This window comes from Neopsephotus bourkii, unplaced genomic scaffold (genome assembly GCF_033783945.1).
Source record: "Neopsephotus bourkii isolate Nb327-2 ecotype Australia unplaced genomic scaffold, CSIRO-AGI_Nbou_v1 NB_1574, whole genome shotgun sequence".
Lineage (NCBI taxonomy): Eukaryota > Metazoa > Chordata > Aves > Psittaciformes > Psittacidae > Neopsephotus > Neopsephotus bourkii.
In genome coordinates this window covers 7,864,770-7,880,306 of record NW_026902050.1, presented here as the reverse complement: position 1 = coordinate 7,880,306, position 15,537 = coordinate 7,864,770, and the positions used below count along the sequence as shown (strand labels likewise).

Below are 15,537 nucleotides of genomic sequence, written 5' to 3'. Positions count from 1 at the left end.
AAAAAAAAAAAGAAAAAGAATAAGAAGAAGGTGAGAGGGGTGGGGTGGGAAAGGAGGAAAAAAAAACCCAATGTGAAGCCTGAGGGTAAGTATCAGTGGTTGCAGTTAGAGCTGGAGAGCAGAAGCGGTGCAGCCCAGCGGGGACAGGAAAGCCCAGTTCAGCTGGAGCTGCAGTCAGTGCTGGGTGCAGGGGTGCACTCAGATGGGGGGAACCCTGGTTGGTTCTCTCTAGTTCCCCAGGAGGACAAAGTGCCTCTCTCTACAAGCCCCGATCATGCTGGAAGCATCCCTGCTGTGGGAGATGCTGCTAGCTCCTGAGACACAGACACTCGATCAGCAGTAATTGTTCACCTCTAATTGCTTCAACTCATCTGTAAAATTCACAAGCAAACATTGGGCTGTACCTGAAAAGGTAAAAGATCCTGCCAGCACTCTCAGCCTTATGTTGCCCACAAGCTTATGCTACTAGATTCAAGCTTGACTGACAGACAGGTATGATTCCCAGACTGCTTCAGGCAGGATTTAGGTGAATCTCAGCACGATGTGTAATGTAGTCGCTCTGCTAAGCTCTACCTTCTGTATTTAACAAAAAGAGTGAAAGAAAAACATTTTTTGTTGTTTTCTCTATTAGAGTTTTTTCAGAGACATACCACCCCACCCCCTGACTCACGGCTGAGGTTAGGTTTCATCACTTAGGATCAACTTTACAAAAGGCCTGGGCTCTTTCTTATGACTGTATAAATGAGCTTTGCTAAGATGAACAGCTCGATAATGGTGGGATGCAGTCAAAACATGCACGCTGGATGCAACTCATGTTTCATTTGATTGGAGGTGGAGTAGGGTTTAAAAGGTGCATTTTTTGATTTTTTTATTTTTTTTTATTTCAGACAAGATTGATCTAGGATATCTTTTTGCTGTCTTCCTATTACCTACTGTCATGCCCAATCTAACCTGAACATATGTAATTTAAGATGTATCTGAATTAATAAAATTCCACAAACAGGGCAAGCTATTTATTTCCTTTCCCCAAAGAGAGTACGGTGTGTGCAGAGCTGCAGAGAGTCTTGTCACTGCTGCTGCCCTGGAATGCATTTTTTCAGCTCAGAGTCAGTTGGGATTCAGTACCAGTTTCTGCTAACTTGGAGGGCTCCCCGCTGTTATCATTAAACATCTATTAGTCCAATTTTTTAATGACTTCAGAATGATAAGCCCTGTTAGGCTTTCTGGCAGCACTGTCATCCCAGCAAAAGCATTATTTTAAAATATATATGTTAATGAAAGTACAGTTGCAAACACAGCAGTGACTATAGCAATGGCATGTCAGAGGCTGTCACACGTTCTGGGCTTTTTTTCAGGCTGGGATCACGGTCACCTTGAAGCTATAAAAATATGTATTTTTTTTTTTTCTTTTAAGAAACATAGGTGGTAGCAGTTGAAGTTAAAACTCCTGAATATTGTTTTTATCTGGCTTATTGCTTGCAGAGCTCTAACAGTGATACAGCCCCATAACACTGTGAAACTGCTCTGAGCTTCCAGTTCTCTTTCCCCCCAACAAAGCAGCTCGTGAAGATTCTCTTTGGTTTATCCATGGAAAACTCAAAGTGGGTCAAGATCAGTTTCCTGAGGTTTTGGTTTGCTGAATGTGCTGAGATAGATTTTTGGGGGTTTTGTGTGTGTTTTCTTTCATTTCCTTACACTCAAATATATGCCAATGCAGTGGGAGAAAAACCAGTAGTACTACAGTCTTTAACAACATGCCCGATGTCAGTGATATAAACTTACACGGGTGAACCTCCTGCTGTAAGTTTCACCAGATCTGATCACATCTTACACGTTTTACAAACTTTTTTAATCTGCAGACACAGCTTCATGTTTCAGATTTTACTGCCACTGCCCCCGCTCTGCGGCAGGCAGCTCTCAGGCAGAAAACGGCAGAGGCTCCTCCAGCAGCCCTGGACACACAGCCACCTGCACAAGTTGTGTATTTAAGGAACAGTTCTGAGGCTTTGTTGTCAGAGAGTGAAATTAAGGTTTTGCCTGTTGCAGGTCAGGAGGGCACACGCATGCTGAGCTCATATGGGGCCCTATTCTGCCATGATTATTTCTATGATTTATTAGTTTATTAAGCAAATAAAGCTTAATCCAGATCCCACTGAATGTCTGTCTCCAGTGCAGCAGGGTCGCGTTAGTTTAGGGCCGGTGGAACAAGGAGCTCATCGGTGGTGATTTTCCACTTAACTGCAGTTAGGGCTGAGGCTGTGGGTGAAAGTGCTGCCTGGTTTTTACATCTGCCTGTGTTATCTGGAGCTAAATGCACTGGTGGTGTTACTGCTCTCAGTGTTGGCCTGTCCTGACATGACCTAAAATGAATTGTTTAGAACCAAACCCAGCAACTTCTTGTTGCCATTTCTGCAAAACGATGTTTTTTATTGACGATCCTGTTCAATGAAAGCAGTAAGGCATGTTGTCACTAAGCAAAAATGCCTTTTTTTTTTTGTGGTGAGAGCTGTCAAATCACACTCGTATGCTTGTCAGAAAGAGTATAGAGGATTATAGTTGTCCACAGAGCCAGGACAAGACTGCAATTCGCTGGACAGTTTGTGTGGTTCATGAATGAAGGTGGGATGTTGGAAGACAGCTGCACGGTGAAGTCATGAGAATGGGTGGACACACAGAAGTTATGGTCTGGTGTTGGTTGCCAGCAGTCCCCCAGGCAGGATATTTTGAGGGGCTGGAGCAGCTCGGCTGGATGTGACAGTCTCTCACTCAGTCCCGTGGCTTTCAGGAAGGCTAAAATTCACCTGCGAAGGAAGAAGACATAAGTATCACTGGGGAGGTGGCTTACAGCTCCTGAGATGCCAAAGAGGATGCCCTGTGGAAGGACATTCTGCTTCTCCCTCCTCGTTTTGGAGGAGCGGATAGCACCTTTTGCCTCAGAAGGTGGCAAAATGAGTATTTCTGGTGCCATTTCAGGAGAGTGTCCTTGCTCCAGCTTGATCTGCTTTGGCAGTTTCAGTGCATTTTGGAAACAAGAAAGGAAAGGGTTTGCAGTCCTGGTGTTGAGGCACTGTGGTGCTCCCTCACCATTTCGGCAGGGTGAATGGAAGGGTCCTCCCCTCCTTGTTGGGCTCCCACCCATGTCCCCACAGCCGCTTGCATGCAGGCACTTGCTGAGTTTTGCCTGTGGATTTTTGCTGAAGTTTTCTTTGGGCCTGGTACAGCGCTCAGAAGGACTCCTCTACATTAGCCCTTGAAAAAACTCCAGTTAGTTTCAATTTATCATTTGCCTGAGTATGGCAAGAAGAACCTGGCTCAGGTTTCATCACACAGTTCTACAGCTGCAGAAATTGTTCTTCTAAAATTGAAGAACCGGAGCTAAAATTGAAGCTTCACCATTTGGATCTTTTTCTTTCTTCTTTTTCCCCTCAACTGCTTAATTATGGCTCGTTATGAGGTTATGCATCCGTTTGTCCTTCTCATTTTACTGGCAAGCATAAATCCCGATTTTGATCATGCTCCTTGCTTATTAGTTTTGGACATTTAATTTGTTTTTCTTTTGAGGCAAGTTCCATTCTTGCTCCAAAGCAATGTGGAGGTGAATGCCAGTTGGCAATATGCACGCCGCCTCTCTGGGCGCTTGCTTTCCAGCCCCAGCTTGGGGCATGATCCTCTCAACTGCACTAGAACCTCCAGAGGTGTCTGGGAGATGGGGCTGGTGTCTTACTCAGGGTAAACGTACCCGTGGCTTGTGGCAGAAGCTGGGAGCCTGTTGGGTGCTGGATGTTGGTGCAGGGGTAGCAGCATCACACTTGGTGGACTTCACCAGGCTTTCACTGGGGTGCGCTCCACCTTTGGGGTTTTCTGTACCTTCCTACCATTCCATGGGGGGTGGGTTCTTCACTTGGTCCTCCTGCTTGCATCAGTGGGGTGCAGGACAAAGCCACTCAGTGCCTTCCCCTGAGATGCTAGTTGTAGGCTTAATACATTGTTTGGAGGGTTAAAGTACAAAAAGCACTGATTCCAAGCAGCATCTCTCACCTGTCTGAAAACCTGAGTTTGCCAGGCAGCACTGGGGTATGTGGAATGTTTTTCAAAGCTCATGCGTACACAGGAATAAAGGCTTTGGTTGAATGCAACAGAATACAGCTCCTCTATGGGGTTAAGCATGACAGATGCTTGTGTAGCAGCTAGTGCCTTTGCTTATTCTCATCAGATGAAGTGTCACTTTTTCCCCCCACACCAGCAACTCCCCCTTCCTGGGGGCTGGAGGGCACGCTGGTGGGGAGTGAAAGGAGGGTTCAGAGTGGTGCAGGTCTGGCTGGGGCACATGGGATGGCCGGGGTACTTAAGAGTGCGCGGATGGCGGCAGCCAAGTGCACAGCCCTGGGCTGAGCTCGCGGGGAGTGCGTTTTCGCTATTATTTCAATTATTACAACTTCCTGAATAGGTTGAAGGTCGTTCATAATTCACGCTTCTGTCATCTTTACACATGCCAAATGCAGTCTATTAAGCATAAATAAAATTTCAAGTGCCTGACCAGGAAAAGTAAACTGGGATTCATAACAATGAGGCCTTATTCATCCATTTTAAAGTAAATTGTGTGTGTTCCTTTCTTTTCTCCCCTCCCCTTTCCCTTTACAGCTTTGCAGTTTGGGAGCTTTTATTTCTGCTCGGTAGCATAAATATATGACCTGCGGTGTAGGCAGGCACAGAGGACTGATGAGTTAGGCCTCCCCCAACTTCTTTCCACCTCAGACCCCCTGAACTTTGAAAGTGTTTCCAGATCTGGATCCGATTTTGCTCTTCCTATATAAACTGCAGTCACACACCGCTGATCCCAGGGCATGTGAAATGTGCATCTGGACTTTGCTTTTATTCCCCCCCCCTCCTCTGGTTGTTCCTCTACTGTGCAGCAGCTCTTCTTATACTCCTTGAGGCAGACTGCTGTGTGCTCTCACATCGTGAGTACAGCTTAACCCAAGAAAGCCAGGTAACAAAATGGGCTTGGTTGGCTGAAGAAGTGATAGAAGAGCCAGGACTGCACCCAAGAAATTTTCAATTTTTGCAATTGAGAAGTCTGCTTGTTTTACATTAGCGTTTTCTAATACAAAAAAATACTGTCTGTGGTAGAGGTTGCTGTTGTTGCAAAACAGGGGCTGTGGGGTCATTTATGAGCTTTCCCATCTGGGGGCTTGCAGGACCCCCACACTGTCTGCCCTTGGTAGGCTGCTGCTACCTAAAAATTTGAGCAACATGGTTCATTTCAGCAGTTAGCTTCTCACTGTTTCTCAGACTGGATAATTCCAGGAAGTTTTAGGTGGGAAGGGTAAGAAAAAAGCTTTTCTTGTGAAGTGGCAAGTACAGCTCTTAAAATGAAATTAAATTTACCTGCACGGTCACTTCGGTTTAAAGTTGAATATGTCTTATTTTAGATCCACACTGGAATGCAGTCTGGTATATAAACTGTTAGTACAGGTTGGGATTTTTATATATACAGAAATCTAAAAAACAGTTTTCAATACTAATGATGAAAGTTAGTATTTTAATGATAATAATGTCAAAATGCCAGAAATCTGGAAACCTGTCACTTGGACATTGTTTTGTACAGCATTAGTTCTGAGATGCAAAACAAAGAAACATCACTTAACCTAAAACATGGTGGGTTTTGGCATATTCCATCTTGCCTCCCTGCTGAGGTGCAGAGAGGCTGGCCAGGTAGTTTCTGATGGGTAGCTTAATCATCTCTGGTGTTTCTGAATACCAGTGCAGAGAGAACAATTGGCTGCTGAGTTTACACCCAGGTTAGGGATTTGTCCCACAGCTACAAGAAAGATGCTGTATTGTACTGGGGTCTCCCAAAGAGAAGTGATGCCACTCTAGCGCAGCGCTTCATGGACAAGAGACCCTCTTTATGCCTACATATGGTCCACGTGCCCTCAGTTTGTGACGAGAGGTGGAAAGGTCTATCAAAATACCTTTGATGGGGGAGAGAAAATACTGGTGAAGGCTTGGCTGTGGATTTTGTTTGCTTCTTGGTGTGGATGTCCTGAGAACAACTGAGTTTGCATGACTGTGACACAGAACCTGGGAGCACTGAGGCAAGTCCTGGGCAGAGCCATCCAGGGCAGAGCAGGAGCTTTGGCACAGTCCCTTTGAGATGGTGGAGGTCCCACCTGGCTGTGTGGTGGGCTTGATCCTGCTTCTGCCCGAGGGAGGTCTGCAGGAGTCTCTCGTGTGAGTGTGCAGTGCCATACACTGTTTTTTTTCACCTCAAAACCAGCCAGCAAACAGGCTTATCTTCCACAGACTGGACCGCAGCTTCCCTTTCAGATGTGTAGAGGTCATCATACTTCTGGAAGAAAAAAGCCATTTTTCAGTGCATTTATCTTGATAAATGGAAAACCAAGCATCACTTAAAGCAGATATTCACTGGATGCGGCACTGACATCATATCTGTTTGTGGGTGTTAAAAGCTGTCTTCACTTAAATGCATTTCAGCCTTTGATCAAGTGTGCATTGCCTCAGCTGCATCTCCAGCATGCCGAAGCCCACACAGCAGCCCCACGTCCTTTGGCACCAATGGCGGCATCAGCTCCAGAGGGGATTATGGTACCAGGGATTTGCTCAGCTGCATGAAGAGACATGCATGAGACCTTGCCATGGCTCTGTTGGCCCTTTGTACTCTCCAGAATACTCTGTGGAGTTTGAAATCCCTTCAACAAGGGGTAAAAATGGCAAGTTCTAGCAGACCCAGCTGATGGTTCGACCAGGGCAGTATGGAAGAAGAAGGAGATGCAGCCTGGCCAGATCGGGCTGCCTATAAACTCCTTCTCCTGGATTTTATGGGGAAAACTTGCCATAAGCAGGGGGTTGTGGCACAGGTACCTTGTACCTGATTTTTTTTCCCAGCATTTCTGGCTCCTGGAGAGGGGTGAGCACTGCGGCACTGGGATGAGCTGGCTCTGGCAGCCTTCACTGCTGCTCCTCTGCACATCTCCAGAGCGCTTTGTGGGACAAGGTGAAGAACAGAAAACAAATCCAAGGAAATGCATCTTTTTTCGTTATTTTTAGGCATTAAGCTCATATCTGTTGGCAAAGGCCTCTTGTGCAGAAAGAAACGATTAGGTTATACGGCCACCTCCTGGAGGAGATCGGTATGTGCTCGGCTGCCGGGGCCACCCGATGGATGACTGTTCATGTGCGACCGCGCAAGAAAAATACCCACGCATATCTACCTATCTCGGTACCTACCTTGTGACACACACCTGTATGACTTTAAACAGTGGAGGTGATTTTCTGCCTTTCTCGCAGTGCACTGAGTATTGGGAGTTCAGAGTTTGAGAGCAAAACCCTTAAAAATATGTTAGTCCAAGAAAATTGCAAAGGCATAATTTTTTAGCAAAGGAAACATAGCTGTCATGTGTTTCTGTTTAACAAGGCCTGAGGAAGTTACTAATACTTATTTGAGCTGCTTCATGGAGCTTTTTAGTGTTCTTCATATTTCCTGCTGAGACAGAAAACAGCCACATGGATTTTGGGAATTTCCTTTCCGCAGAGGCTTGCGGTGCCAGTGTGTGCTTGCTCTGGGTATACGGACCCAAGGGAGTATGGCCTCTTTGCCCCCACCCCACCCTGACCCTCAACCTCCTGCTTCCCTGATGGGTCCTTCCCAGAGCCTGATGTCACCTGGACTGGGGGACCAGGAGCCACCAGCCAGGGTCACCACCAGCAGCTTTTGGCTGCTCATGGTTGTTTCTTCATCCAGGACTGCTTCTTCCTTTGATTCCTGTTCGAAGCTGAGGAATAGCCAGGCATGCTGGTTTGCCTAAGCCTCTCACCTCAAAGCTTTCTGGACTGCATAGATAATTGTAACGGGGGTTGAATGCCTGTGGCTTAATCAGCAATATCTTCTCAGATCTGCTTTAGTACCTTTTTCCCTGTGCAACCAGAGTTACGTCCCTTACATGGATCACTCAGGGAAACATTTTATGGCTGCTTTGTACATGGGTTTGGTATAACTAAGCATGCAAATTGATGTTGATATCTGCAGTCATCACACAGCTCATTTTACAGCAGTCACTGTTGAAAGCAATCGCCCTTTTTATCCTCAGAACCCAAAGCACCAATAGCCTTTGGTCTGGAAAGAGCCGTAGTCAAAATCAGCACCTCTCCAGCAAATGGCAGCCAGCAGCCACACCAGGACAGGGTCTGGACAAGTGTTTTTTGATCCTGTGATACTCACCAGCAATGGTTTATGCCTCTTTGCCTATTGTGGTAATCACAGCAAGATATATATAATCATTGCTTTCGATTTTTTCAGATATTCTACAGAGTGGTAGCAGATATTGAACCAGGAGAGGAGCTCTTGCTGTTCATGAAGAGTGAAGATTATTCACATGAAACAATGGCTCCGGACATTCATGGTTAGCCACTTCTTATTGTCTAATGTAATAGAAAGTATCATTGAAATTAAGCAAAAAATTAGGGAGATTTCTCCTCTGCTGGAATCCTTTTGAAATCTGGGATGGCTTCACTAAAGCCCAGGAGGAGAGCTGGACCACAGGTGTATTTGTCTGTCTTCTGCCCTAGTGTTCCTCTGAAAGCTGCTCAGTGAACAAATTAGCGTAATATTATCACAGCTCCTTTAGACCCTCTGAAGGGTGAGTCTGCTCTCAAAAGTGATGCTGACACTGGTATTGGAGGGCTTCTGGGTTTGTTTTCTTTTTCACTCCATCACTCCAGCCTGGTCCAACCAGGAGTGTAGCTTCACTCAGTGTTGCATTTGAATGCAACTGAATGTTGCTTCATTCGATGTTGCATTTTCAGAGAATAACAGAATAGTTAGGGTTGGAAGGGACCTCTGGAGATCATCTAGTCCAGCCTCCCTGCCAAGGCAGTGTCACCTAGAGCAGGTTACACGTGAATGTGTTCAGGCAGGTTTTGAATGTCTCCAGAGAGGGAGACTCCACACTTTCCCTGGGCAGCCTGTTCCAGTGCTCTGCCACCCTCAACATAAAGAAGTTCTTCCTCATGTTGAGGTGAAACTTCTTGTGTTTTAGTTTATGGCTGCTGCTGCTTGTTCTGTCACTGGGCACCACTGAAAAGGGTCTGGCACCATCCTCCTAGCATCTGCCTTTGAGATACTTACGCACATTTTCTACCTATTAATCTGAGCAGCTCTAGTTTGCACAGTTGATACTTCTCAGCATTAAGTCCCTGCAACTCCTAATATTGTTCAGGTTTTACCTCACTTACTTGAACCTGCCTGTCAGAAACAGTGGTTGGCGGATGTTAACAGCATATTAGTAAGGCTTCAAGATTGAAACCTAACCAAAACCTGATCACTCTGTGTGCATTGCAAAAGGAGAACAAGAGTCCATGTCTTCATCTCTAGGCTGTGTTGCTCCTGCAGGACCTGTACAGACTCTGATTATGGGTTATTTTTTTGTCACTTAGCCAAACAACTGTTACTTTATCACCTTGAAAAGAGAAAAATCTCAAGTTGTTAATGTTGTTGTCACTTGTGATAACACTTGAGGCATTTTTCCTCCTTGTGCTCATTTGTTACTCATCTGACTCACAGATTCTGGGTCTGAAACTCTTGAGCTCTTGCTCAGATTTGTCCCCCACCTCCAAAAGCTTCTTTTGCTCTGCTGTCCATCAGGCAGTGGGTTATACAACCACAGTGGGGACTGGGTGTGGGATATCTACTTAATGCCTGTTAGGTTGCAGTTTATGCGAATGTGGACATTCTGCAAATTCTCAGGGATTCAGGGACAGCACACAGGGTTTTTCCCAGGGCTCACATCAAGGGCTCACATTCTTACAACTGCCTGTACATTTAAAGCAGTATCTTTTGTTATCTTAAGAAGAAGTTGGGGATTATCCATTAGTAACTTTGTTTAGTTATTGCTAAAGGTGTCCCCGTTTTCAAGCATACTGTTCTCCATGCCTAGTCCCTATGGTCAAGCAGCTAATGTATTTCCTGGCACCAGAGGAAACCTCTGCAGTCACATGCAAGAATATGTCCCACAGGGCTAATTTAGAAGTAGATTGAGCCAAATTATTGCTTGTGGACAGTTGGCAACAGAGCCCTATGATGCTTTCTCTGCAACAGCTGTCAAGCCGTAACCAACTACATACATTAGAGATTTCAGCAAGACTCCTCAGTGCCTTTCTGACTTGGAGCCCCATGGCATTTATATCTGTAGGGCAGGTGACACTCCAAAGTGACACTCTAGTGATCTTCTACACTCATTTTCAGTAAGAAACACATGATTTATGGAATTTAAAGGAAGGGCCCCAACTTCATGGGTCTCTGGCTTGCTTTGACCAGGGTTGGCTGCAAAAGTACTCTCAGGGAAATGAAGACTTCAAAACTCTGGCTATTTTAGATGCTGATGTTCATGTCTAAATTAGTCTCCTTCATTCAGAAATTCAGAGACTGGCAGCCTCCACTGGACATCCACCTAAGATCTTGTATTTCCCCATTTAGGGTAGTATATAAAGACACTGACTTTTTTTCCTAAGCCAGTGTTAGGAACCCCTATTGGGTGTCATCCAGGGAATTAACAGGTAGTATTGCACTGTTATATACTGTAGAATTAAAGCAATATTATAAAGCATTCTAAGGCATCCTTGTTTCTTTTGAGGTTCTTCTCTCTTTCACTGACTAGCCATTTATTTAACTACAGTGTAATCAAATTCCTGCTGGGATGGTAGTTAAAAATGACTGAAAAGTGATGAGGTCTCCCTGTGCCCAACCCCTTTGTCTTCCAGAGGAGCGCCAGTATCGCTGCGAGGACTGCGACCAGCTCTTTGAGTCCAAGGCTGAGCTTGTAGACCACCAGAAGTTCCCCTGCAGCACACCTCATTCTGCTTTCTCCATGGTGGAGGAGGACTTCCAGAAAAAGCTTGAGAATGAGAATGACCTTCAGGATGTGCATGAAATCCAGGAGTGTAAAGAGTGTGATCAAGTCTTCCCAGACTTACAAAGGTGGGAGTGGATGCTTCAAACATTCTCGAATGAGGCAAATTCTGTAATGGTGTCAGTCAGATCATGCAGGGCATTCTCTAGGGCAGAACCTGATACTTTCAGTTTCTATACAAACCAAAGACGAAGATGAGTAAGACTTCTATGCCAGTTGTTGTTTTATGGCATAGAAAACAATGGAGTCTCAATAATATCAGAAATTTGGTCCTTATACTGAAGTCCTTTGTAGGGTCCTTAAATTAAGAACTAGATCTTCTAATAATCAGATCTTTTGCTGGCATTAATTGGGCTTGTTGCAGTGAAATTAAAGGACTGATGATTGTTCAGATCAATTAAGCTTATTGGTTTTAGGTAAAAATAACTTACAACATCTCCAAGTGGTTCACTGACATTGCAGCTTTTATCTTTGCGAATAAACTCTGCTAGTTAGAGGCATGTTCTAGTTGTGCTGAGAGAGTTGGGGTTGTTGAGCTTGGAGAAGAGGAGGCTCTGGGGAGACTTTACAACAGCCTTCCAGTACCCACAAGGGGTCTAGAAGAACTACAGAAAAGCTGGAGAGGGACTGTTTACAAGGGCTTGTAGGGATAGGACAAGAGGAATGCCTCCAAACTGAAAGGTGGTAGATTTAAATTAGATATTAGGATGAAATTCTTTGCTGTGAGGGTGGTGAGGCACTGGTATAGGTTGTGTAGAGAACTGTTTCAAGGCCAGATTGGATGGGGCTTTGAGCAGCCTGGTCTAGTGGAAGGTGTCCCTGCCCATGGTCAGGGGGTTGGAATTGGGTGGTATTTAAGGTCCCTTCCAACCTAAATAATTCTATTATATATATGTCTATATGTTAATACATATTTATAGATGGACTGTCTTGAAACACTGGGGTTCATCTTTTTCTTTTTTATATATATATATATATGTTTATAAACAGACTCATGTGCATGTGTACCTGAAATATGCATAGAATGTAAATAGCAGTTACGGCTTTTATATACTGAACATCATCTACATATTTCCTGTCACTATAATTTTTTGTGGCTACGTAAAATACTGTATTGCAGTGTAGATTACAGCAAATTTTGAAAATTACTGAAAGATATTGATAGTACACAAGAGCTTCTGCAACACATCCCTCACAGATATACATCTTAGTGGTTTTCAGGACCAGGGAAAGGTTGACTCCAGCCAACATTTGATAGTAATGCTGAGGTATCTCAATAGCAAAATCCCGGGCTGGATCTTCTACTGTGATGAGGCAGTGCATTCCTTAGGAAGCTGGTTTACAGCAGCAGCAGACCTGGGACATTATCATTTGCTTTCAACCAGAGTCTGTAGCACAGCTTTCACACTCCCACAGTGACTTCTTCCCTCTCCACATTGTGTGGGCACAACCAAAGTGACTATTAACTGCCTTTTTAGGGACAGCAGTGTCTTTATTTGCATTGCTTAATAATGATAAGCTCCTTAAATATTGACTTGTCAATTTAGAGTATTTTGTGGGTTCGTGTTTTTCATAGAAATCTTTACTAGTCCATGAGTCAGAGTGTTGTGCTGACTGTTGGAGGTTAACATAGATTTGTGCATGCCCAGGGTTAACCCCATTGGACAACTCCTGGATCCTTCAAGTGCTGGTTCTGCAAGATAGAGCCCTCTCTCCCAAAACACGGGTGCTCTTTAGGTCCTCCTGATGGAGCAGAGGTGGCTCAGCATCATGTAGGGTGTCTTCGGTCAGTGTACTGTATGACCTGATCCTTACACTTCTGCAAAATTAATGACACCGAAATTAAAATACGATGTGCCAAACATTGCTCACCACTTACTAGGTCAATCAAGTTGAGCTGGAATCTATACAGGCACAGGGTCCTATTCTTCAGCTAATATTAAGCAGTATGAAGTATGCTAATATTAAGCACATGTGGCTCCATGTGTCTAATTTTCGATCTGAGTGATTGATTTGGAAGGGCTGATGTAGGTAGATAAAGTCAAAAGGGTTGCAGCAGTGTGGGTGAGGCAAGAGTCTGGACTGTAGCATTTTTCCATGTTGTGAGTTATTCAGTGTTAAAGTTCTTTTCTGCCTGCAAACCAGAGGACGATATCTAACATATGGGAATCATTGAGGAAATGTAAATTTAGCTTAAAATATTAAATATTGAAGAGAAAGGGCAGAAAACAAAGAACAAGTCATCATAAATAGATGGGCAGTACTGTAAGAAAGAGTGAAAAATGAGAGAGAATGCAGTCATTCTCCGAACTCTTGAATTATTGAAAGGCTAATAACACCACAAAGACAGTTTGCAGCAAAAAGTACCAAAGTGTGCTATATCCAGATTATATAAAACAAAAGGCCTGAATGAGACATGCTTGAGGGTATGCGTAATTAAATGGAGAAATAGCTGAGCAGGAAGATGGAGATCTGAGGGGCCAGGACAGCCCAGTGCTGATGGCAGATCACGTAGCCATGGTAGGCGTCTGTGAGCTGGTGCCAGAGCTAGGGACAAGCGTCTCTCTGGTCTGTGAAATTGTTGCATGATGGAAAGTCAATTGTTCTAGAAGTATTAGGAGGGGAAGCCAGAATTATTTTTCTCCCCCAAAGGAAGAAGACTGAAAGGGGTTAGAAGTAAAGAGCATCCGCAGGGTGAACGCACTTCCATTGCCTGTGGTTGAGAATGTATGTTGTTGTCAGGGCTGCACAACCCAAATAAGACTGTAAACCCAGCAGGTTTTGTCCACTGATTCAGCAGAGATCAGTGGGAGCTTCACCTGAGGAAAGATTGATGTGCTTCGGCATCCCAGGCTAAAAATCACAGTTTGCAGTGCTTTTTTTGTGAATCCACTATTACATGATGTAGTGATCCTCAAGTAATAGTGTGAGTTAGGACTCTGTATGTGACCAAGCAATACAGGTGTTTAGAAATATATATTTTCTATAAATGAATAATAAAACAGGAATGGAGAAAATTCAGAGACAAAAATGAATTAAAAGATGTGCAGCAGAAATTATGTGGAGATTGAATACCCTATTAATAGACTGAATAAGCTACTAAGAAATGAATAGCTAAGCAATTGAACACAGTTAATAATAATCGGATATAACTTCTGTCATAGTGTACCATATTTAGAGGCTTTTTATGCTCACCCTGTCCTGCTCCATTGGAGTTTCTCCTTATCTATTCTTGTTGTAAGAAAAGTTGACTCCTGTTAAAGGAGTGGAATTATGTCAAGTGGTGGGATCCAGGGTGTGCTTATAGGGAAAGTCATAAGGTAGAAATAATTCAGACTGCAAGGAAAAATTACCAGAGTGAAATACTGAGAGGTGTATGAAATAATCACCTTAGGGAGCAATGTCAGTATCTTCTCCTGGAGCATTTGAAAGTGGCCTGGCAAAACATGAGAGGATGTGTTATTCTGGTCGGAGTAGGATGTTCTGCCTGGCTGGGGTGAACCTGGTAATCAAAGGACTTGGGTCCATCAGGATTGGGCCTTTGGGGCTTTCTTAATTATTTATTTTTTTCTGTAATTATGTGTTCTGCTGTCTCCTCTAATTATGTGTTCTGGTGTCTCCTCTTCCTATAAACCAGTAATATACCCTCACTGAGCCCTGTTCTGTTTCCGCAGCCTGGAGAAGCACATGCTGTCACACAGCGAGGAGAGGGAGTACAAGTGTGACCAGTGCCCCAAAGCTTTTAACTGGAAGTCCAACTTGATACGCCACCAAATGTCACATGACAGCGGGAAGCACTACGAGTGTGAAAACTGTGCCAAGGTACAGTGAATTTGTAGGCTGCCTGGCACTTCTTTTGCTACTGGATGCAGGGGAGCATGGAAATGGGGATGCCTGGGGCCAGGATGCTGGAGGGCATAGAGCTTCTGCCACGCTCCAAACAATTTCTCAGGGCTTTACAATTCTACTTTATAAATACGTTATTTTTCTACCCCTTTTGATTTGGAAATGGATGTGGAGTTTGAAATGGGTGCAGATGCAGGTTGTGGAGCATCCCTGAGCTCAGGGCTTGGTGCTTTGTGAGGACTGGTGGGGTGTAAGTAGGATCAATGAAGGGCAAGAAACCCTAGGGAAATGCAGGGCAGATGGGTCCCCTAGGCTGTGTGCCAGCTCTTGGGGCCAGAAACTTCAGGACACTGTTGCAGTGTATCAAAATAAGAAATAGCAATGGGTACCAGCTGCACAAGATGAGTGCAACAATCTCATCTCTAGAGCATCTCTATATCACTTCCCAGCACCAGGCTTGCTGTATAGATCATTTGTATAGGGTGTGGTGCTCCGTATTGCCTTTTATCAGATTCCCAAAGCTTGGGCCTTTTGCATGAGGACTTCCTTGTTTTTAAGTAGATTTGCTGCAATAATGGGAATTCTATATTGAACTGACAGTTGTAAGATGCAGCCAAGCCCTGGGTGCTAGGACTCTGTCATCTACAGGTTTTCTTGCTGTCACACACTCCGTTGTTGCTTTGAAGCATTTCCAATGCAGTAACGCTTAGAGGTTTCAAACAGCCACATTTTGACTCATTTTCTGTGAAGTCCCTGACCTCTC

At 44.4% G+C, this 15,537-nt stretch overlaps 1 protein-coding gene across 10 annotated transcripts in view; it reads left to right on the top strand.

The window, feature by feature from the left end:
* Positions 1-15,537, top strand: part of MECOM (MDS1 and EVI1 complex locus) — a 192,927-nt gene that overhangs the window by 146,372 nt on the left and 31,018 nt on the right. For all 10 annotated transcript variants that reach the window (XM_061371706.1, XM_061371704.1, XM_061371702.1 and 7 more), the window contains exons 3-5: positions 8,321-8,423; positions 10,780-10,996; positions 14,603-14,750. In XM_061371706.1, the coding sequence (XP_061227690.1) occupies positions 8,375-8,423; positions 10,780-10,996; positions 14,603-14,750 (414 nt within the window). In that variant the 5' untranslated portion in view covers positions 8,321-8,374. The remainder of the gene's footprint in view (positions 1-8,320; positions 8,424-10,779; positions 10,997-14,602; positions 14,751-15,537) is intronic.